Source organism: Vulpes vulpes, chromosome 13 (assembly GCF_048418805.1).
Source record: "Vulpes vulpes isolate BD-2025 chromosome 13, VulVul3, whole genome shotgun sequence".
NCBI lineage: Eukaryota > Metazoa > Chordata > Mammalia > Carnivora > Canidae > Vulpes > Vulpes vulpes.
Window position 1 is genome coordinate 105,520,581 of NC_132792.1, and position 24,594 is coordinate 105,545,174.

The 24,594-nt window shown below is 36.9% G+C and overlaps 1 protein-coding gene across 6 annotated transcripts in view; it reads left to right on the top strand.

Annotated features, from left to right (window-relative positions):
- MAPRE2 (microtubule associated protein RP/EB family member 2) overlaps window positions 1-24,594 on the top strand; it is a 157,119-nt gene that overhangs the window by 100,012 nt on the left and 32,513 nt on the right. For all 6 annotated transcript variants that reach the window (XM_025996966.2, XM_072732190.1, XM_072732193.1 and 3 more), the window contains 2 exons: window positions 20,262-20,407; window positions 24,014-24,227. In XM_025996966.2, coding sequence (XP_025852751.1) covers window positions 20,262-20,407; window positions 24,014-24,227 — 360 coding nt within the window. The remainder of the gene's footprint in view (window positions 1-20,261; window positions 20,408-24,013; window positions 24,228-24,594) is intronic.

Below are 24,594 nucleotides of genomic sequence, written 5' to 3' on the forward strand. Positions count from 1 at the left end.
TTGGTGATTTTGTTTCTGTTGTGCTTTTTGTTTACTTCGTTTTGTAATCCTAATACCCTAGTGGGGAAAAAGTATGTATGCATGCACTCACCTTCATTGATCAAACTGCCCCTGTAAATTTTGTGGGTTTTTTTTTTTTTTGTATATGAATGATACATCGTTGAAAGCAATTAGCATCTTCATTTAGTTCATTACTGTATTTAGTTCTGATAATCAGCTTAGTTTTATTTGTGCCTTTATTTGGCACATATGAATTGTGCCTTTCCTTGGACTGGGCCCTAGGAACCCAGATAAATAAGATATAAGTCAATCAGAGAAAGACATTTATTATATTTCATTCATGTGGGAATTTAAGAAACAGAGGATCACTGGAGAAGGAAGGGGAAGATGAAATGAGAGAGGGAGATAAACCATACGAGACTTAACGCTAGTAAAAGAACTGGGGCTTCCTGTAGGGAGAGGGAATGGGATAACTGGGTGATGGGCATTAAGGAGGGCACATGATGTAATGAGCACTGGGGATTATATACAACTGAGGAATCACTGAACTCTACCTCTGAAACTAATAATACACTTTATGTTAATTAATTGAATTTAAATTTTAAAAAAGACATGGTCATTGTCCTCTAGGAGCTCAGTACAGGTTGTAAAAGACTAGAGACCACACTGGTAAGTGCTGCTTTGGAAAAGCTTTGGGTATACAAAGGACAGAGGAGGGAGAATCTGGAGAAAGACCTTCTTTCGGGTTCTTTGGGAATTGGGTGGGTGCTGCCTGGATGACTTAGAATAGCCATAGTTTGGGAAAGACCACAGAAATCCTCCCTCTTGAGTCAGATAGGGTGACAAGTACATAAGATAATATGTGTTTTATTAGGTACAGCCCTTAAATACATGAAGCATGTTGCCTTCTCTCAGAGAAATATAGTTTTTCTTCATGATCTCATCATATGAGTATGAGAAGATTGATTTTACTCTATTCAAAGCAACTATGCATAAGGATATTCTCAGGAAACCATAGAATTGCTCATTTCTTTGTGAGAAATGGAACAAATTTTTTTTTTTAAGTTTTACATATTTAAGTAATCTCTGCACACAACATGAGGCTTGAACTCAGGACTTTGAGATCGAGAGTCACATGCCCTTCCAACTGAGCCAGGTGCCCCACAACAAATATTTTAATTCCATAAAGCCAATCCTTAATTATAACTGCTTAAGTCCCTAACTAGGGATGTGACTCCATTAATATTTTTCATAGGTACAGATCTATAAATGTGTCCTTTCTTTTCTTATTCAATTCTTCTGTAGTCCTTCACAGGTAATGATGAACACCATAAAATAGGGGAAATAGGCTTGGAAAATGTATCACATAGAATGTGATTATTTTATTGGGGCAGGATTTATACTTAACAAAAAAATCAAGGAACATGTAATCACAATGAACTAAACAGAAACCTTAACAGAAACAAAGCTAATTAATGACACATTATTAGAAGCTCAAATGATACCTTTGAGAATTCTCAATAAAAATCACAAAAACTCTTAATAATTGTATACATTTGTACAAAGCAATCCCTTAAATTTTAGACTTCGATATTTTACCTTAACTGGGAAAATTCACAGGTGTCATAGATAAATGTCATCTTCAGGGTTCTAAGTATATTACTCATTCAGAAACCCATTATCACACAAATTTCTTGGATTCAGGTTCTTTTTTCTTCTAATATGTAGCAAGACTCTGCTGAGTTTTACCTGCTCAAAAACTATGAATGGTCCCATGGTTACAAGTCGAGAGATAAACACTGTTGTACTGTGGATGGGTTCAGGTGATGAGGGTGGTATTGATGGAGTATAGGGCCAAGACTACAAATGCACTTCAGAAGCCGCAGCATTGACTCCATCAGCTGTACTGCCTGGAGTTCTGACTCCAGGGTCCCAGGAATCTCAGTGAAGAGTTGGGAGACACCAGGCTGGAGCCCAAGGACATGGTGGATTTTAGGACTCATTTGTAATTTATAATTCTAACTTCAGAAACTTTTAGAGTCCCTTCTCTTTTGATTTTGTCAGAGTAAGCAGAGATGCTTACTTTTAAAGCATACATGTTTATTTTGAAATTATTCATCAAGATTCATCAAGATCAAACAAGTATCTTAAGGGGGAAAAAGTATATTCCAATATATTGAGTTCTGATTTTTCTAAAGATGTCATTTACTTTATGTGATGGATTTATTCCTTATAAAACATGATTTTGTATTCATACTGCTTTTTCTTTCCCTTTTCAGTTTAAATCATCTAGACTTTAACAGGAAGAGTATAAAATTGGGGAAAAACAGTCATTTCCTTTCAAAAATGAACTTGTGATTACTTAAGCACCTCATATGTTTATCTGGGGAAGGACTTCAGGCCTGGAGAAGCCCTCGGATGTTTTTCAGTAGATAAACTGGAGGATCTCAGGAATGTGTTCATAGCCTTTCTTTGCTAGTAGGAGACCAAAGACCTCCTTTTGTTCTTTGGTTCTTTGCCCTTTGAATCTAAAACATGCGTTTTGGAGATTCACATTTCATATATAAAACAATCCAGTTCAATCCTATTCACTTTTACAGTTCTGATTATTTTAATCAGGCACATAATACATAGTTTTATACTTGAGAGGCATAATAATAATGTTTTAGGGTCTCAGCTTTTATATATTGCTTTTTACCATTTTCATTGTACTTCTGTGTGTATTTACTTTAATTCTTAGAACAGCCCTGTATGGAAAAATAGGAATTTTTAATTTGTATTTTATATAAGAGGATAAAAGGTCAGGGAAGCCAAATAATTGACAGCTGACACTAGGACTGGGGTCTTCTTGGATCACAACCTTATGCCCTCCTTACTATGTGTATGACGGCTGTGGGTATGGTAGACGGCTCACTGTGTGCACACGTTTGATTTTTTTTTTTTCATATCCATTAATCAAGAACCCATTGAACATCTCTAGGATGTTAGGTGAGGAGGAGTTAGAAGTCTGTATCCTCATCCTTACATTACCACTTAAAGAAATGAGATGTGTCTGGTCATTCTTTTGATGACGGGGGTGTGACCCAGTGGTCTCACCAAGACCTTTCTTACCAAAGGTAGTGAGATGCTAATAGAAACACATGGCACTTGCTCCCAGTCTTAGAATGATTTTTCCTTGCTCTACTTACTGAGAATGAGGGTCTTCTCTACCTGTTCCTTTTGTTCCCTCTCCTGCTCTGAGTTCTTTCCCTCCAAACAAGATAAGGTGGCTCTGAAATTTTACACACCACCCTCCGCTGGAAGAGCCGTTCAGCTCTCTCAGAATGATTCATGGCCAGTGAAGCTGTAGCCAGGATAATGTCTCCTTTAGAGATAGACTTAGACGCATGGGTCCACTGTCCACCATTTAATATCAAGAATGTGGCCCTTTCCTCACATTGAATCCAGGCTTCCTTTAATAAGCTTGTATCTGAGAGGACTTCTTATCCTCATTTCCTCCTTTCTGTGCTCTTGAGGAAAAAAAACATCTAGAATATTTTTTTTTTTAGAATAATTTTGTTACATGCTTGGTCCCCTAAAGGATTTATACATCTAGGTATCATTGTTTTCCCAGTATTTCTTGCAGTTCAGTAAAGCCACTGGCAGTAGTTATGCTAAAGACTTCTGTCAGTATTTATCCAACCCCTCCAGCATGAAAAATTGGTTTTCTTAGCCTTTTATGAAGGGACATAGTTCAGTATTAAAGAATATACACCCATTTCCCATCCAGTTCTGTCTCCCTTATTCCCATATTTGTTTTCCAACTCCAGCCAGGCTAGGCTGCAGCTCCTATTTTCCAGATAGAAATTCTGGAGTTGTCAGTGGTTTATAGTCATAGCAGAAACTGTGCTAACACCATAGAAAGGTGGATTGGTTACCATCTCCAATCTTAATGAGTTACCAATCAATTAGGATAGAGATAGCTAATCAAAATACAAGTCAAACTGCTTCTGGGATTCCATACCCATAATAGTGAAATAGTTAATTCTGCACAAAGAACAGAAAAAAACTTCATAGAGGAAGTGCTATTTGGACTAACCTTTAAAGAATGAGAATTCTCTATTCAAGTGTAGAAAGTGTCAAAAGGACATTTTAGGCAGAGAATGTTTGCTGAAGGCGGAGAGAAGATGCAGTGTTTTATGCATGTACATGTGTGCGTAAGACTGGGGCATATATTAAGATTCAAGGCAGCAGAAGAGGGACAGTCATGTTTTAAGTAATAAAAGCTATAGTATTCAAAGAAAGATTATTTTAGTCTAGAAAAGTTAGCCTGATTTGGGTCTTTGGCCAAATAACCATGCAAATTTAGTGGATGGTGAATAAATATTTATGAAGCATAATTTAATTGAAATGCTATTCAAACTAGATTTTTTAATATGGTTAAGATTCAGGCCAAGAAGAGGAAGATGGAGATTTTGAGTAAAGGTAATTTTTAGTGTCCTTTTGATGTTCTAACATAAAGCTTTGTGTCCCTGAAGTCAGCAGATACTGAGTGCCTACAGTGTGTCAGGTGATGAGCTAGGATTTGGGGATACAGTTACATAAAAACAATATAGATTTCCCAGTGGAGACCTATTCATTCCTTTACTACCAAAGTTCTCCTTGATACTTGTATCCAAATCATTCAGTTACCTTTTTTTCTGGCTTCCCTGAGTACAAAGCAAAGGTAGAACATGGTCCCTGGACAAAAGTAGACATCTCCCCATTCAGATGGCCTATAACACTGATGGTCACTCTGTGCATGGGAGTATCTGAAACATTAATGGGCTGTCTAGTTTTCATACAATTAAGGTAATCAAGCAAGTAGGGTACCTGGGTGGCTCAGTCGCTTAAGCATCTGACTTTTGATCTCAGGGTCAAGTTTAAGCCCTCTGTTGGGCTCCTAATTTAAAAAGGGGGCGCTTATTAAAAAAAAGATCAATCCAAAAAAAAAAAAAAAAAAAAAAGATCAATCCAAGCAGCTTCAAGTTTTTCTGTTCTTCAAACGAAAGTACTTTTTCTAACCTATTTTTTTCTGAATTATATTTTTAAATGTACGGTTTATCAGCCATGCAGACACTATAAAAAAGGAGTGTCAGAAGTCACTGTCAAATGCTTGGGCATGTTAGAATTGCATACCTGAAAAAAATAATAATAATTGCTTGGCAACTCTGCAACATGGCTCTGCAGATTGGGTTTTTTCCATCCTGTAACCATTACGTCATTCAGACAGGTTGCAAATTACCTCTCTGTATTTGTTACACCCTTCCAAAGGTTTGATCTTGCCCAAGTATTAACACTCATAAGCTTTTATGAACCAAATTATATGACAATAAGAAGCATGTATATGGGAAACTCATGCCAACACAATTTCCTGCAGTTGCTCTTTTCCATAAGAGGATCATTCTCCACTTTGATTTCTTCTAGATTACATTGTATGACAGTTCATAGAGGAACTTTAGGTAACTGCATAAGGAGCCAAAGTTTAATGAAAATGTGTATGTCAACTCTAAAAGTATATGTGATTGTGTTTAAATCCAATGTTTTAAAAAAGAAAAACTCCTGATTTTTTTTAATTCCTTTTTTTTTTTTAATTTCCCCTATGGTCGTATATTTGAATCCCTGAAGAAAATAGTCACACATTCCTTGTACTAATTTAGATTTCTCCTAATAGAATCATCTTAGAAAAGCGAAGCATTCTGGGATTAACCTGTAAAATATAAAATAAACCATTCATTATAGAAGAATATTCTCTCATGTATCACAGTCTGCATGAATGTTAAATGGTGGTTCTTCCATAATGGTTGGGGGCTTATTTTGATACTACACTTGGCCTTTTGGGCTTTTTCTGGCCACCAGCCCTCTTCTCTGGGAGCTAGACAAGTAGAGAGTGTTATTGGCATTGGTGAGAGCTGATGGACTAGATTTGAGGGTGAATGGTGATAAGGAGCTCTCACCTATAAGCCTTGGAGAACAGGTGAAATAACAAAGATCTAGGAAGAACCCCCAGTCCTAGGGACAGTGACCTCAACCACAAAAAGAGCAACCATAGAGAGTGGTCCACTGTGTAGAAAGAGACTGTGAGTTTGTGCTGGTCAATTCATACTACATCTTACACTATAGATAAAGCTTCTTCATCAGCTATGATACATAGAGTTCGCATAGTGGCCTGGGCTGAATTGTTGGTAGAATGATATGGGCAATGATTCAGTAGTCATTCCTTGAGAAAATGGGAAGAATGCTTTAGGTCTCTTGCCATTAATCGCATTTTCCCTTAAAATAGATATGTCCTAAAAATTGGAGCTTAAAAATGAGGTACTTGAGGGGCTTTTGAGTGGCTCAGTCGGTTAAGCTTTCGACTCATGATTTCAGCTCAGGTCATGGCCTCAGGATGATGAGATCAAGCCCCACATTGGGCTCTGTATTCAGCAGGGATTCTGCTTGAGATTCTCTCCCCTTTCCCCTCCTACCCACTCACACATGATCACATTCTTGTTCTCTTTCTCTCCCCCCTCCCCAACCCCGGAAAGAATAATTCTTTTTTAAAAAAGTGGCATGCTTTTAGGCACTAAAAATGCTTTAGGCATTTTTCTAAAAAGACACTTGTGCCCAGAAATAAGCATTGGTTCTCTACTACCTACCAAATTAAGTTGCTTTTCTTCTTAGCTTTGAAAGATTTGAGGAGTTACTGCAACCAATCATTTCTAGCACCTACCCCTGTATCTCCCTGCCCTTCTCCTACATTTGCCCTAAATCCCCTTTCACCAAATGTCCTAATTCCCTCTTTGTTTGGAATGACTTCTTTGAGGGCCATCTCCAATACCACCTTCCTCCTTTTCTTCCAGATGGGAGGTCTCCCTGTTTTCAATTTTCAGGGTTCTACAAAGTCTTAGGGTTGTTAATTCTTATAACCTCAGCATCAGAGGTTATTAAGCTCCTTGAAGAGTACAGATGACCATGCAAGTTGCACTTCATCTGAGAATATTGATTACTCTTTCTTGGCTTTTTCTTGAACAAAATTTTGAACTAATGCCTTTATATTTATGTGCCTCTGCCATATACTTGAGCACTTCTAGTTTTATGTTTTGTTAGTTTTCCTATTTCTCTGATCTCTCAAAAGTAAGTTACTTCTTTAAGTAAAATCCAATTCCTCAATAAATATTTGTTGGTTTATTGTTTTTCATTGATTTATAAAGTGACATCCCTGTATGTCACCAGGCATTTCCATACAGACAGACATTTCCTTAGCATAACCAAAAAATTAGAAATGAAACCTATTTTTTTTCAGGATCTCGCCACTTCCTCAAGCTTCTCGTAATTAAAATCTTCCCTTTTTACATAGTCATCTATTATCAACACTTTTTTAAAAAAAATTATCCATTGAAGTAGAGGAGGTAATACAAAACAATGTGAAAATACCAAGTGCACAAGTAAAGAAACTCTGTCCCCTGATGTCAAAGCTTTACAGAAATTTGTTTTGATTATCCTAAGAAGAAAACCAACCCTTCAGAATGGGTTTCATATGTACCTCTCTAACTTGTTTTTCATTTATGAGAAAGACTTTTTGTGCTTTCTTTTCTCCTCTGTCTGGAATGCCAAATTCCAACTTTAGTTCTATTCTGGGAGTCAAGCCATTGGGACATCTTACTGCCAGTTTCAGTATCAGACTTTCTGGAAGCCAGTGACCTATTGTCTTGCACACCACACCTGCCTATGCTCCAAAAGCTTCTACTTCCTTTATTCCTGATGCCTATGAAGAAGTCAGATCTTTTTGTATGAAGCTGGATATGTCATACAGCTTCTTGTGGTAAAATTTGAGCCCATTACCCTAAAGGTAATCACTGGTGTTAGGAACTAGAAGTGAAACCAGGCTCCTAGCACTGGATTGTCAATTAGCAGATGAAAAGACGATTGTTTTGTTTTGTTTTTAAGATTTATTTCTTTTAGAGAGCGCAGGTGGGCACACTCAAGATGGGGAGAAGCAGAGGCCCAGCAGCAGGGCGGGGGTGAGGGTTAGGGAGAGGAAGGGAATCCTCAAGCCACCTCCACGCTGAACGTGGAGTCTGTTTCAGGATTCAATCTCACGACTCTGAGATCATGACCTGAGCATAAATCAAGAGTGGGATGCTTAACTGACTGAGCCACCAGACACCTCTGAAAAGAAATCTTTCAGACCAACAAGATAATTCTTCACTTCCCACTTCTTTTAATTGGCTGAATCTTTTTCTGTATCAGTAGGCAGATTTAAAGTTTTGTATTTTCTCCTAAAAGCATTAAAATACAAGATGACAATTTATAGGGTAATTGCCCTTTGGTTGAAAAAAAAACAACTAGAAATAATCCAGCTATAGTTCAGTGTCTTTATATTCTTGTTTTCAACTGAGAGTTATAAAAGTTTCTACAAAAATTTTCAAATACTACTCTTAAGGTATCAGCTCTCTTCTGTGTGTTGTAGATTTCTATCCATTATAATCTCTAATTATGTCTCTAAGATTTACCTTTTATCTAAAGAATATTGATACCTAAATCTTAAGAGTTATTTCATATGTCATTTTTTGCTATATTGGTGTTCCTTTTGAAAAATATTCTTTTTATTCTTCCATGATTTTTTGGAAGAACTCTTTTTTTTTTTTTAACATCTTATTTATTTATTCATGAGAGACACAGAGAGAGGCAGAGACATAGGCAGAGGGAGAAGCAGGCTCCATGCAGAAAGCCCTATGCGGGACTTGATCCTGGGACTCTAGGATCACGACCTGAGCTGAAGGCAGATGCTCAACCACTGAGCCACCCAGGCATCCCTGGAAGAATTTTTAAATGAACTCCATACACTCATCTTAACATCTGATCAGGTTTTTCTTAATGACAGATCTCACTTTAAACATTGCTCTGCAATTTTCTTAATAAAAATCCAATTTAAAGGTAACATTACCTTTTAAAAAGTATTCTTGGGCAGCCCTGGTGGCGCAGCGGTTTGGCGCCGCCTGCAGCCTGTGGTGTGATCCTGGAGACCTGGGATCGAGTCCCACATTGGGCTCCCTGCATGGAGCCTGTTTCTCCCTCTGCCTCTCTCTCTGTGTGTCTATGAATAAATAAATAAAAATTTTTTTAAAAAAGTATTCTTGCTTCATGGGGTGCTTGAGGGAATCAATTAAGCATCAGACTCTTGATTTTGGCTCAAGTCATGATCTCAGAGTCCTGAGATTGAGCCTTGCATCGGGCTTCAGCACTCAGCGAGAAGTTCCCTTAGGTTGTCTCCCTCTGCCCCTGTCCCTACCCCTGCTCATGCACACTCTCACTCTTTCTAAAATAAACAAGTCTTTAAATAATTTTTTTAATGAAAAATACTCTTTTTTAAAAAGATTTTATTTATTTATTCATGAGAGACACAGAGATATAGGCAGAGGGAGAAGCAGGCTCCACACAGGGAGGCCAATGTGGGACTCCCCTGGGATTCTGGGATCACACCCCAAGCCAAAGGGAGACACCCAACCGCTGAGCCACCCAGGTATCCCTAAAAATGAAAAATGTTCTTGAAGGCAGGTTATAAGCATAGAATGTTAGTGCCTTTGCAGTTTGCGGTAGCCTTACAAGATTTTTATTTTTTTATTTTTAATTTCTACAATATTACTTTCATGTGTGCAACATAGTGATCAGTACTTATATACATTATGAAATGTTCACCATGGTAAGTATAGCTCATCTGTTGTCATGCAAACATTACTGGTGATATTTCTTATGCTGCACTTGTCATTTCTATTACTTATTTTATAATTGGAAGTTATAAGGTGCTTCAAAAAGTTTTATAGCAAAAGAAAAAAAAGGTTTTATAGCCTCTGAATTAGTAAAAACCTTAGTATACGTGTCAGATGAGAGACCAACCACATGGTTTGGCAAGGCCTTGTGATATGCCCACTGATAGTCTTCAAAATCCATCTGCCTGAATAGTGACGGCTGACACATTTCTTTTTCTAAAAAGGAAGAGACAAAAATGTCCTTTGACAGCTTACTCTGTGTGTGGAAAAGGGAAAGGATGGGGTGCTTTTCAGCACTCTGAACAATTCATATAAGCCTTCTCTGTCTACGTCTGTGGGAGTTGAAATCTTCCTGCTGATTATTACTCCTTTTCTTCTTTATGAAATCAGTTTGAAAGTTACTTGTCTTTGGGACTTACTTAAAATATGAATAAAACGTTTGACATAACTCCAAACAGTGGGAGGGAGCAGGAAGCTTGATTAAGGACCGTGGGAATTCCAGGGAACAAGTTCACTTAGAGCTGGATTTCTGCACTCTGGATCTTTGTTTTTGCACTTGTGACTCAGGACAGGTGAAATGGTGTCCTAAGTTCACTTCAACGAAGTGAAATAATACTGTGGTAACTGAAGCTATCAAGCTGCTGTTCGTGCCAGGAAATGTGGGAGATGGCTATAAAAGCAAAAACAGAGCTACTACCAACTTATTCATATTTATGTTGGACTAGGAGAATGCAGCTGAACTTGAGGATTTTTAAATTCCTTTAAAATGTTAATGTTTCAAAGCATTATTTCACAGTTGCCGTTAAGCTCTTCAAGCCTTGCATTTGTGTAGGTAGGGGGATTTCTGCTGACATGCTGGAAATCTGTAACCCTGTATTCTGCAGCCTCACTTTCCTTGTTAAGAAGCCCCAATTTCCCAAAGGGGAATAGAATATTGCCTTCAACGTGAAGTGAGAGCTTCAGTTACAGACATGGTTCTGCAGTAACACCAGTTCAAGGATTGACAGGGTCAAATGCACACATAGAGCTGGAATGATCCTGATTATTGCGTAAAAACAGTATTTTAATATGAAAGATCTTTAATAATTCAACTGTTGAAGGTGACAGAACACACAGGTCTGTTGCTGAGTATGTAAATAGCAGGAGCTCACAGAGGAATTCGTGAAAGAGCTGTAATTCAGAAGGGGCGTGTGTGCCCCTGGGAGCGTTATTCCAGATGCAGCAACGTAGCTTCCAACAAACTACGACCAGTGATGGTGATGGCTAGAAGCAAGAGCGCTGGCAAAAGTCTTAGTCATATGAGAATGAAGCATTATTGTCTCCTCATTAGCATAAATATCAAATATCTCTTAAAAGAGAAGTTGGTGACAGAGAATTAGAGAATCATCTAATTTTAGAGCTTAGAGATCTCTCCAAACCTGACGTTTTGCAGATAGGAATACTGCTGGCTTAGAAAGGTATGATGACCTGTCACAGTCTTTTCAAGATGATTAAGGCTTAGATCCAGGGACCAAAAGTTCAGTTCTCTATCTTTCTCTGCCCACTTCCTGGTCCTATTTGATACGACCTTGAGAGAAGCTTTGTCAGAAATCATTTGCCTGTAAAGGAAGATATAATTGTGTGGAAGTGTCTGGCAAATTAAGGTTGTCATTCTTCTGACCTTTCATCAATACCAACTAAGATGGCAAAAAGTTGTAATTGAATCCAGTGAGTGATATAGGCATTTTTGTTCCTTGGCCTGTGAGAACATTAGATGGGCAATTTGAGTAGTTCTTTGTGGCAAAACCCAATATAGCTTAATGTCTTCTGCACAGATTATGTCACATTTCTAGGAAAGTACTAGGAGATTTTGATACAATAATATATATTTTTATATATACATTACATCAGTATGTAAAACTAAATTATTACAAGTATGTATATACTAAAACTTGAAATCATGATACAGAACAGACAAATGAACTATCTATTCTAAGATTCTCCTATGAATAGGAAACATAAGCTGGCACTCCACCCTTGACATCAGTCTGAAAGGTTCCTATGTTCTCTTGCAGTTTATTTTGTGACTTCTTACAGAATTATAATCTAGAAAAATTTCCAAACTTTCTTTGAATTTCTACTTGTAATTTCCTAGAAGTGGAATATGAGAAGAGGAAATATTTAAGAAATTGAAGTTCAGGTCAGAGTCTAATTCCATTTCTGTTATTTTTATTAGCTGGATGACTTTCTGAACTTTTCCCAAATCTGTAAAAATAGGTTGGTGGTGATGAAAATATTTTAGAGAGATTTTAAATTTAAAAATAGACATGAAAGCTTTAACAGATTTTACATAAATATAGGCATTTTCATTTCTTCTTGGCATAATATATAAATTAATATGTCCTTTTTTGTTATCTGAACATTTCCTGTTAAAAATGTCAGTTTATCCTGATATTAATGTAAAATCAAATCCTGGGATCTGGTAGAAATGAGATTGTCATTTCATGCATTTCATGATCCCATAGACTTAAATCTTATATCCTTGAATCTTTTGAATGTAAGAATTCATTTTTGAGTTCTACCTTCATACAGTGTCTCACCTATTCATTTTGAATTCCTGTCCCCAAACTTTTTAGCTCCATTATGTCACTTCTGATGTATAACAATTGGAAGCATTCTTTTTTTTTTTTTTAATTGGAAGCATTCTTAACAGCTGTAGGTACAGGCATAGCATGGCACTCTACAAAGAATAGTTTCCTATTTTCTATTTCCTCATCATTTTCAAAACTTGCAGACCTTCATAACTGCAGAGTACCTTGAGTTCATGGGCTCATAGTATATGGCCCATCATAATCTTGTTAATAAACACAACATTCTACAATTTGGATTGCTTTTACCGTGGTGTATTATACTTAGCCTTTTGAGGCTTATCTTTCACTTCTCTGCAAATTTAGTTTCCAGGTGGTTCTTAGTTTAGAGTTCTTGTTAATTTTTACCCTAAGAATTCTTAAAATATGTAGCAACTCTTCCTGTACCCTTATTTGGGACTTGGTAATGTTAGAATCTTGCTATCACCCAGCCCTTCTTGGGGCTCAACTGCTACAACCTGTAAACCTTGATTTGTTAACCAGATATTAAAGGCCATACCATGCCAGGTACTATATTAAAGGTTTATATACAGAGGGAATCTAGACAGATAAAGTGTAAGCTCTCTTGAAACTTACATTGCAGTGAGAGGAAGGGAAACCACAGACCAATATATGAATTAGTAGAATAGGCCTAAAACAGAATATGATGGAGAATTACTTCAGATAAAGTCAGATGATACTGGAGCATAGAAAAATTGACGTTGCAAGAGAGACTAAAGGATACTTGGAGTCATGACCACAATGAGAAGGCGAGAGGAGATGTGATGTAGAACACCACAGGAGAGTTAGCCTTTGACAGAAATCAGAATACAACAGCCTGTTCAAGTTATGCCCCAACAAGAACTCTTGACCATGTTCTTAGTAGCAATAATTAATTTCAAAGCATTCTTTTTATGATGTCTCTTGGGCAGTAGACATTTGGGGAGCTAGAAGTTGAGAATACCCAGATGGACATACAGGAGCAGTCTCAACAAACGTGAAGCATAGTTCCCAAAGTCAATAAAAGATTTCTTTAAAATATTCAGAGGTTCCTTTGACTCTAGAAGTATAACTATGATAGAATACCTTAAATGATCACATAATGTACCATATACTGCAGATACTAATACGATCTCTTTCTACATTGCCTGTTGGATAAAAATTACTCCACTTGTTTGATGCTTATGTGTTTCTGAAAGCATAGAGGTGGGAAAAGCTGAGGGTAAACAGATTTTAAACTGTGCCATTGGCAATCTAATAAAAAAATTGTTTAGTGCACAAGATTTTAGACCCTCAAAAAAATGTGAAAATTTTCCAAACATGTTTTTTAAGCTTAAAAGAATCATAAAACAAAAGAAAACAAAGTTGCAGACAGTTTATGAGTATAGGTATAAAAATCATAAAGTATTTGTGGATCTAAACCAGCACTGTAATAAAAACTTCAGTAAACATCACCATGTAGGACTTACACTAGGGATGCAAAGATAAGTCAACATTGGGAAACCTATGAATGTGATTGATCAGCTCATAGATCAAAGGAGAAAACATTTTTATTGTCTCCATGGTTGCTCCATTTTTATTGTCTCCAAAGGTAGTTGGTGAAATTCAGGATCCCTTCCTGGTAACAACCGTTGGTAAAACTCAGAAAAATATTTCCATAGTATCAGGAATCAGTAGCCAATAACAGACTTAGAGGAAGAACAGAAGATTATCTCATTTAAGAAAAAAAGTATATATATGCATATATACCTCCACAAAAATATAGTACAAAAGTATCATTTTATGTATTATTTGTCCCTAGGAAGCTGAAAAGAAACAACTGTGATTTTGTTAGAATTCATGAGTTAACTCATGAGTGTTTAAAAATCAAACAGCCTAGATAAAATAAACATCTAGAAAGACCTAACTACTGAAACTTAAAATAAAAATTCTTAATAGACCTATATAATAGGAGATGGAATTTGTAATTTTTAAAGAATCCTAAAAAGAAAAGCACAAGCCCAGATGACTTCAATTATGAATTCTACCAAATTAAAAAAAAAAAAAAAATAACACCTATCCTTCACAAATCCTTTCAAAACATAAGAGGAAAAAGCACTTTCCAACTTATTTTGTGGGGGCCAGAATCAACCCACACCAAAGATATGACAAGAAAACTACAGACTAATATCTCTTATGAATATAGATGTACTTTCTCAACAAAATACTAACAGTGGATCTGGCAACATATAAAGGGGATTATATGCCATGATCAAATGGGACTAAAGAAACCAATATAATATATCATTTAATAGAATAAAGGACAAAAGCCATGTGATAATTTTAATAGATGCAGAAAAAACATTTGACAAAATTCAACACCCTTTTATGTTACAAAATACTAAAGTAGGAATAGAAGGGAACTTCCTCAGTCTGATGGTACTATCTAGGAGAAACTTGCAGCTAATGTCATACTTAGTGGTTGAAGAGCTGGATGCATTGCCCCCTAAGACCAGACAAGGATGTTCATTGTCAGTGCTTTTATTCAACATTGTACTAAAGATTCAAGCCACAGCAATTGGGCAAGAAAAATATGCATTCAGTGTAGAAAAGAAGTAGACTTGTCTCTATTTATAGATGTCATGATCTTATGTGGGGGAAAAAAATCCTAAGCACAACCAAAGAAACTATTATAATTGCTAAATGAATTAATCAAGGTTGCAGGATATACAAGATCAATACCCAAAAATCAATGGTACTTCTGTATATTAACAATGAACAATCTAAAAATAGAATTAAGAATACATTAAAAACATAAAAATTTAGGGGCACCTAGGTTGCACAGTTGGTTAAGCATCTGCCTTCAGCTCAGATCTTGATCCTGGAGTCCTGGGATCAAGCACTGAGTCAGGCTCGCTCTTAGCAGGGAGTCCGCTTCTCCCTCTCTTTCTGCCTGTTCCTCTGTTATGTTCTCTCTCTCTTTCTCTGTCAAGTAATAAATAAATAAAATCTTTTTAAGAAATTTATAAGTGGAAGCTTTATATACTGAAAACTGGAAAACATCATTGAAAAAAATTAAGTAAGACATCCCATGTTCATGGATTGGAAGACTTACTATTGTTAAGGTGGCAGTATTTTCCAAATCTAGATTCAATTCAATCCCTATCAAAATCTTAGCTGCCTTTTTACAGAAATTGATGAGCTGATTCTAAAACTAATGTGGAAATTCAGAATACCTGTTTGAAAAGGAAAAGCAAAGTTGGAGAACTTCTGCTTTTGATTTCAAAACTGACTACAAAGCTATAGTAATCAAGACTATTACTACATAAGGATCAATCTATAAATAGAATTGAGCGCCCAGAAACCTGTACATTGATAGCTAATTGATTTTCAACAAGAGTGCCAAGGCAATTGAATGGAAAGTATAGTTTTTTCAACAAATGGTGCCAGGACAACTGAATAGTCACACACAAAATTATGAAGTTAGACCCAAACCTTGTACCTATATATACAAGAAATGATTCAAAATGGATCATTGACCTAAATGTATGAACTAAAACTACAACTTTTAGGAGAAAATGTAGGTGTAAATCATGATCTTGGATTTTAGGCAATGGTTTGTTAGAAATGACAAAAGCCCAAGTGACAAAAAAAATTATCCTTCATCAAGGTAAAAATGTGTGTTAGGCCACGTGGGTGGCTCAGTCAGTTAGGAGTTCTGGCGCTTGATTTTGGCTCGGGTCATGATCTCCAGGCCTTAGGACTGAGCCTTATGTCAGGCTCCCTGCTCAGCAAGGAGTCCGCCTAGGATTCTCTCTCTCTCTCTCTCCTTGTCCTCTGTGCATCTCTCTCTCTCTCTCTCTCTTTCTTCCTCTCTCCCTCTCTCTCTCTGTCTCTCTGTCTCTTTAATAAATAAAATCTTTTTTAAAAAGTAAAAAAATGTATGCTTCAAAAGATGCTATCAAGAAAGTAAAAAGACAATTCACAGGAGAAAGTATTTGCAAATTAGATACCTGATAAGAGACTTGTCCCTAAAATAGAGAACTTTCACAAATAAATGGAAAAATAACCTACTTTAAAAATGGGCAAAGTATTTGCACAAACATTTCTCCAAAGAAGATTTATAAATGGCCAAAAAACATGAAAAAGATGTTTAACATTATTAGTCTTTAGGGAAAATCAAATCAAAATTTACACCTACTAGGATGACTATAATCAAAAAGACAATTATCATTAGTGAAGATGTGGAACTAGAACCCTCATACACTTCTGGTGGGAATGCAAAACAGAAAACAGCTTGCCAGTTCCTCAAATGTTAGACATAGAGGAGGTGTACCGTATCCCAAGAGAATTGAAAACTTTAAGTCCACACAAAATCTTGTAGCATTGTTCATCATAGCCCCAAAGTGAAAACCCAAATGATCATCAATTGATGAGTAAATCAATAAAATGTGGCATATGCACAAATTGGAAATTATTAAGCCATAGAAAGGAATGTAAAGTTCTGATACATACCACAACATAGATGAACCTTGAAAAGATTTTGCTAAGTTAAACCAGACACAAAGGCCACATATTTTATGATTTGTTAATATGAAATGTCCAGAATAGGCAGATCCATAGAGACAGCAAATAGATTAGTGGTTGGTTACCAGGATTGGGGGGTGGGGGGGTGGGGGAGTGACTGCTAATGGGTATGGAGTTTATTTTGGTGATAAAGAAAAACTTCTGGAATTAGTAGTGATGGATGCACGATTCTGTGAATATCTTCAATGCCACAGAATGGTATACAATCAATCCTTGAACACATGGGTTTGAACTGCACATATCCATTTATATGTGGATTTTTAAAGATAAGTACAGTACAATATCATAAATATAGTTTCTCTTATGATTTTCTCTAGCTTGCTTTATTATTGTAAGTATACAGTATTTGAACAGAATACATCTATAAAACATGTTGACTGTTATTGGTAAGGCTTCCAGCCAACAGTAGGATATTAGTGGTTTAGTTTTTTGGTAGTCAAAAGTTACATGCAGATTTTCAACTGTGTGGAAGGGTCAACGCCCCTAGCCCTCATGTTGTTCAAGGGTCAACTGTACTTTAAAAGGCTGAACTTTGATATGTGACTTATATCTCAACAGAACTGTTGTTTAGTATATAACTAATTTTTAAAAAGGTAATCTATTTTCTATATGCCACAAATGACAAATACAAAATAGAAAGGAAAGAATAAATGCAATATAAAATTTAAGACAATTTTGAGAAAGAATGGAAATTATTCTACAGATAACAATATACATTATAGAGTTTGATTTAACAGAGTATAAACTTAACCAATGGGACAGACCAAAATAAATTTAAGTCTAGGAAGAGACCTAAATGCATGTATTAGGAAAGCAATAAATAGTAAAGATAATGCTTTTCCCAAGTGGGAAAAATATAGATTATTCATGAAATGATGACGTTCAACACCTAGCTGACTTTAACAGTTGGCATTTGCTGTTGAAAATAGCAAAAAATAATCCTGGCAAGCTTAAGCAGAGACAAATTTACAGGAAGAATATTTGGTAGCTCAGTCAGTAGGAAATCAAGCCAGACCTGGGAATAGAGCCTCCCTTCTGCACTGGCCTGGGATGCCTCTGTGTTGCTGTCACAGGACTCTAGATCACGCCAGTGCCACCATGACTAAATTCTAAGAGTCCCTATGTATTTTTGTCACTGTTAAGACCCTGAGACCCAGGCAGAGCCCAGGACGCAGGCCTGCATCTTTATTGCTGGGTATGGGGAAAAGGATATCTGCCCACCATTGGTACTGTTGTGGGAGGCAGGGCACTGTAACATCAACCCAGACAGGAAGATGCCCAAATGTTGGGGAGCCAAAAATGACAGATTCTCACTAACATTTGGAGTAACTAAAATTAGAGTCATCCTTTATGTCATGGACTAAAATAAATTCTACATGAATTCAGAATGTAAATGTGAAACTTGAGACCATAAAATACTTGAAGAAAATATATGTGAATATTTATCTAATCTTGGTTTGGGTAAGTTGCTTAGCATGATATAAAAATCAGACAGCCATTAAAAATGTCAGTAGAGACCATTAAACGACCTAGAAAAGGGAATCAGTCTGTTGGATTAAAAAAAAAAAAAAAAAGAATGGTATATACTAGAACATTAATAGTGGTTCTCTTTAGGTGACCTAGAAATGTTTTTTTCCTTTTTTCCTCCCTATCTCAGGTTTGTTTTCCTTTCCAAAAGGTGTTACTACTTTTTAAATTTAGGAAGTGAGTTGGTTGGTTGGTTTGTAAGTATACATAGGTATCTGGATCTTTATAAGTACATTTTATGCTAAATGCTACAAAAGTAAGAATAACTCATCAAAAAGTGAGTAATGAGACAATTGTGTTTAGACATCCCCCATCTCATAAAAATAATGTTCAAATGGCTATTGGAATTTGCTCCATCTGGGGGCACTTCAAAAGGAAGACCTGAATAATTGAATTGTGACCATAAGAATGCCCTCCAAGATCATGATGTTTCTCTTACCTCCTCCAGTGTTTTTTGTTTTATTTTGTTTTTAAGAGAGCCCATCTGCTTAAGTAAGAATATACTAATTTGTGCTGGCTGTTGGCCTCTAAGGGACAACCTCACAGATGCAAAGATTCTAGAGGTGATATTTACTGTGGTCTCTATTCCATTACTTTATAGTCTTACCTACGAACAGTGAGCGATCCCTGGTACCTTGTTTGATCTTGGATTCCTATCTCAGGGAAAGATGCTCAATATCTATGACAAGAGATGCTGGCTTCTTCTCTGTAAAGGTGAATCTCACAAATGGAATAAAGAGCTTCTCATAGAAACCTTGATACCAGAGGTTGAGGGGAGTCCTTCATGTTCTAGAAAGGTTGCCATTGGCACATTATAGAAACAGACTAAGAGATCTGGAGAAGGAAAGAGAATACAGCTTATTCCCATAGTGCAGCTTATTCTCATTCTTGCAGCTCTGTGGCTTTTCCTCCTTGTAAAAGAAAAATAATCATTCTGGCTTTGAATTTCTTTTCTAAATGCCTCTAGCCTTAACTATTAAGAAAATATGAATCAGTAAACATGATCTTGCTGGGATTTTCTAGTGGAAACTATCATGATGTAAGAATTCTTCATAAAAAAATATATATGAAAGACTAATCCTTTTTTCTAGAACCATTTCCTCAGGGGACTCGTTGAACATTGCTGTTATTTTTATTTCTCAGTCATAAACAGCATGACTCTCAACTTCTGTAAGTTTCAGAGTCTCCGTGTCTTCATCCTTCATGTTAATGTAGGACCCCATTGCTCTGGCCTGGAATTAAATTGGTATACAACTGTTTTTGGCATTAGATAGTTGAGTTATCCAGTTTCACTTGTTATTTTGCAAGGTGGATATAAAACAGGTTGGTCATATTTGTATTTGCTGTGGGGTTTGTTTTTGTTTTGGTTTTTTAGTTACACATTTTGTGAGAAGTTTTGCAGTTGTCCTGTGTTTCAACTTTTTCTTTTACATCTATATATTTTGATGACTTGGAGGAGGTAGCATCTAGATGGAAGAAAAAAAAGTTTCTTTTTTTCTGATAGAAGCTCTTACCTCGATTTCCTTTATCAAAGTATTTCTGTTCACTGTTTGTGGAATGTCAACTGTTTATTGAACACTACATCAATTCCATAGCGGTTAGGAGTGGGGAGAGCTGCGTGGAGGCGTGATCTCTTCTCCTCTGGCGCCTGGCCTGAGTGAGTGCAGGAGGTGGGCGCACACTGAAAGGAGCACACAACTGGGGGGTGGGGGAGCTTCCTGCCCAGCAATCTTCAGTAACACCTGGCCGCAGTCAGATTTACATCAGCATTTTTCTCCTCTCTTTCCAGGAGCTGCCTATTGCCAGTTTATGGACATGCTCTTTCCAGGCTGCATTAGTTTGAAGAAAGTAAAATTTCAAGCAAAGTTGGAGCATGAGTATATTCACAATTTTAAGCTTCTGCAAGCGTCGTTTAAGCGAATGAATGTTGATAAGGTAGGAAACTAACCTTCACTTCGTAAGATGCATGGTCTTTCCTTAAAATTGTTTTTGGGCCAAAATGCAAAAATCCAAAAATGTATCCATGGCATATGTCTTGTTACTGTCAAAGTAGTTTGGGGTCTGTCCCTAGCATAAAACATTCACCCTCACTTCCCATATTTGTAGGAGTCTCTTATTTTAGGAAGTTTCTAGACTTTACAGCTATTAGATTAAAAACTGTAACAGTAACTATGAAAGTTAAAATGTTGTTACTTTGTTTTAGTGTTGCAGATGAAAAATTTTTGTTTGCCAGATGCCACTGAGGTTCTTTGTGTCTTTTGTGCCTTTGGGGAAAAGGCAGGTTACGATGGAAATGGCATGGGTTTCTGTCCTGGTCCATGATTCTAGCAAGTTAACTTGAACTCTTTGAGTTACTCATCAATAAAGTGGGACTAAAGCCTCTTGTCCTGTGGTTATGAAGTAAAAGTGAGAATGCATGTCAGAGTGTCCAGCATAGTGTATACACTCAAATTTTTACTCAGTGTACATAAACTGTCCCTTTTCCCCTTCAAGTGTTACAATTTTGTCCTGGCAGTGTACAAATGAAGTAGACTGAAGTCCTTTCTTCCCGTGATAAAGGGCTATTACTGAAGTGCACTCAGGCTCTGCATGCTTCCTGTTATGCAAACACATGTATAGTCCATATTCCTTACATAGGATATATTTTTTAGATGGAATGGTTTTGGGAAGAAATGAATTTTGAACAAGGGGAAAGAGAAAAAAAACAGGAAAACCAGAAGACTCTTCTTTGCATCAATAGTAGCAATAGATAGACCTTGGAAATGAAAATTTTAAATACTGTTACAAGAGACAGGTTAAAGGAAAAGAGAAAAGTTTGCTGAACTGTACATATTTATGATATAATTAATATCTTCCTAAATCAAAGCATCTTATCAAAATATTAAAATCTTGGCTTCTTATTTTCTCAGAATTTTTATTTCAAAAGACCTACCTCTAACAGCTCAACCTTTTGGAGTCTTTTCAACTTTGTCCTGTACTGTGGTTAATTTCCAATTAACTCCTTCCATATGTGTTGGAAACCAGAGCTATATAGGGTCTTCTTACTTATTAACAGTATTCCTTCTCTATAGGTTTCTGTATCCTTCCTCTATACTAGCTTCTAGATCAAAAAGAAAAACATTCATAAATAGCTCTGCAACAAATTAGGGAGCTCCATATCTTTCTGGAAGCATATAGAGAGAGTAGATAAGCCATTGTTAAGGATGTCAAAGATAAAATTCTGGTGGAAGGAGATTGGCCTTGATCACCTTTGTTGGCCTGTCTGTCTTAAAACACTATGATTCCACTCAAGAGTCCTTGGGAAGATAGTGGTTCCTGTGCATGTTTGTCAGTGTAACAGCAGGTGGGAAGCATCTGTGTGAAGATTTCCTTGCCACCCCAGAGTTTGAACTTATGCCCCCAGCACTTTGATTTTGATAGGGAATGTGAAATTAAGTCAACAGAAGTAAGTGCCTCCTTGCAACAGTTAAGGTGGTACCACCATCTAAAACTGTTGTTAAATTTTCACATTGGCAGAAACCAGAATATAGTAGCATTTAACTAAAGGGCTTTATTCCCTAAGAAAGCACTTACTAAAAATCAGTATCAGAGAGGAAGATAAACTGTGAGATGAGAGACAGTTGACTCTGGGAAACAAACGAAGGGTTGCAGGGTGGTGGGGGGGGGAGGGAGGAGGGGGGCACATGATGTGATGAGCACTGGGTGTTATACACAAATGATGAATTATTGAAAACTACATCTGAAACTAATGATGTACTATATGTTGGCAAATTGAATTAAATTTTAAAAACCTTAAAAATATTGGTATTGGCACAAACAAAAGTTATAAATCAGAAAACATGAAAATATTTAGCACAATAAAAAGTCAAATATTAAATGCATGTGTGGAAGGAATTCTTCTGTGTGGGCAGACTTCACTGAAGTTTGGGAGGAGAGAGAGCTCTACACCCAAGTCCTCCCTCCCTGAAAGAGTCTTCACAAAAAATGTGGTCCCTTCCCAAAGTTTGTTTCTCTTTGTTTGCTCTATACTTCTTTTCAATTTTTGCTTCATCAAAAACATTTTTGAAAAAGATTCATTGCTAATGATTTAGTTTAGTTTAATGGGTGGCCTAAAATGCTTCAGTTGTTTTTTTCCTTAAAGTAGTCATTGATATTTGAGATCTTTATTTTTAAGTGATCCTGAGGATCCATTTTAGAATATCAGTGGTTTCTAGTTCCTGAGTGGCAAAGCCTTGCTGAAAACTTAATGTATATGGCTTCCATTCATACGATTACACAGTGAAGCTGTGTGCTTTAAACACTAGGCTTGTGTCTGAATTGTGTACTTGTGATAAGATTCACTCCTTAGCTTTCTAACTCTCATGGCCTACATTCAGCTAGGATTCCCAGTCAAAGATGAGGAAGTCAGAACCTGGTAATGGCACAATCTGCATAACTAAGTCCTTTTTTCCATTTTCCTTCAAAAATAGCTGCCCACTGAAGTAAAGCTAGTCAGTCACCCCATATTTCTTCCTGTCATAATTCTGAAAGTTCCTGTACAGCCTCTAATGGGAATACCTATTGGCCATCCTGTCTGGGTTGCCAGTAGAAAGGCCTACTCCATGAAAAGCTGAGATCTGTCTCAGAAGTGGAGGTGAATTTGGTGTACCTCGTCTTCCAGAATGCCTTCAGTGACCTCCCTAACCAGACCCCATTCTGTCCCTCTGCTCTCCCATGGCACATCAGCTGGGCTTCTGTGTAGCCCATGGACTACTGGGCTCTGTATTGCAGGCAGTTGTTTTGTTTTTTTAAGATTTATTAGGGAGAGAGAGAAAAAGTGAGGGGGGACAGAGGGAGAGAGAATCTCAAGCAGACTCACTGCTGAGTGCAGAGCCCAACATAGAGGCTCCACCTCACGACCTGAGATTGTGACCCAGCCAAAATCAAGAATCAGACACTTAACTGATTGAGCCATCCAGGCATCCTACAGGCAGTTCTTTTTAATGCTTGTTTCTCTGTCTTGTGTAAAAATAAAACAACAACAGAAAACAGGGAAGTTTATTTAGCCTCATACAAACCATTAGATAAGTAAATGTTTGCATTGATTTGAGTTTTATTCATTCACACTCTCTGGTAGCTATAATCCTTACAGGAGTTTATTCCAACACCGCTGGAGCAAGTGGTAAAAAGAAATTTGGAAAATCCATCAATCTTGAAACAGCACAACATCCCAGGCCCATTTTTGCAGGGAGATGCTTGAGTAATTAAATACATCATGAAGAGGATCAGCCCCTCTTGACAGCTAAGGGTATTCCTTGTTTCATCTCATTTGTTCAGAAATAGGCAATAAATCACAAGAACCATCTACAGCATTTTAGTTTAACTTTTCTTTAGTATGATGGGGGGGAAAAAGGTGAATTCTAGAATATAGCTGGTCAAGAAGCTGAGGGGGAAACCAGTAGTCTGTAATCGTGGATGCATAGGAAATAGTTACAGACAACACTTTAGTTGTGTTAAATAACCCCAAACAGGGTTATGACTCACAGAGATTTTATGTTGCAGGTGATCCCAGTGGAGAAGCTGGTGAAAGGACGTTTCCAGGACAACCTGGATTTCATTCAGTGGTTTAAGAAATTCTATGATGCTAACTATGACGGGAAAGAGTATGATCCTGTAGAAGCACGGCAAGGGCAAGATGCAATCCCTCCCCCTGACCCTGGCGAACAGATCTTCAACCTGCCGAAAAAGTCTCACCATGCAAACTCCCCCACCGCAGGTATCAGAACAGTGAAATCGGACACTCTCTTTCCTTTTAGAAAATGGCTCAGGTTCATCTGTGCTTTCCTGTGTTTGGTTGATTATTCCCAGCAGTCTCTTTATGCCTCTGGATGGTTTTTATTGTTGTCTCTCTGACCACGTTATCTTCCCAGCAGTGTCTTATCTATAATAAGTCTAATGATCATGATTAGACTACTAAAAAGGCAGAGTTACTCACCTTGATCATTCAAGCTGTGTGTTAAAATAATACTCCAAGGATAGATTTCCTTTTCTTGGTATGTTTTTCTGAAAAATATCAAGTCTGTTTAGATTTCAACTGAAGTATTTTTACTGCTTAATTGCTGGCTATAGAAACAGAATATGAA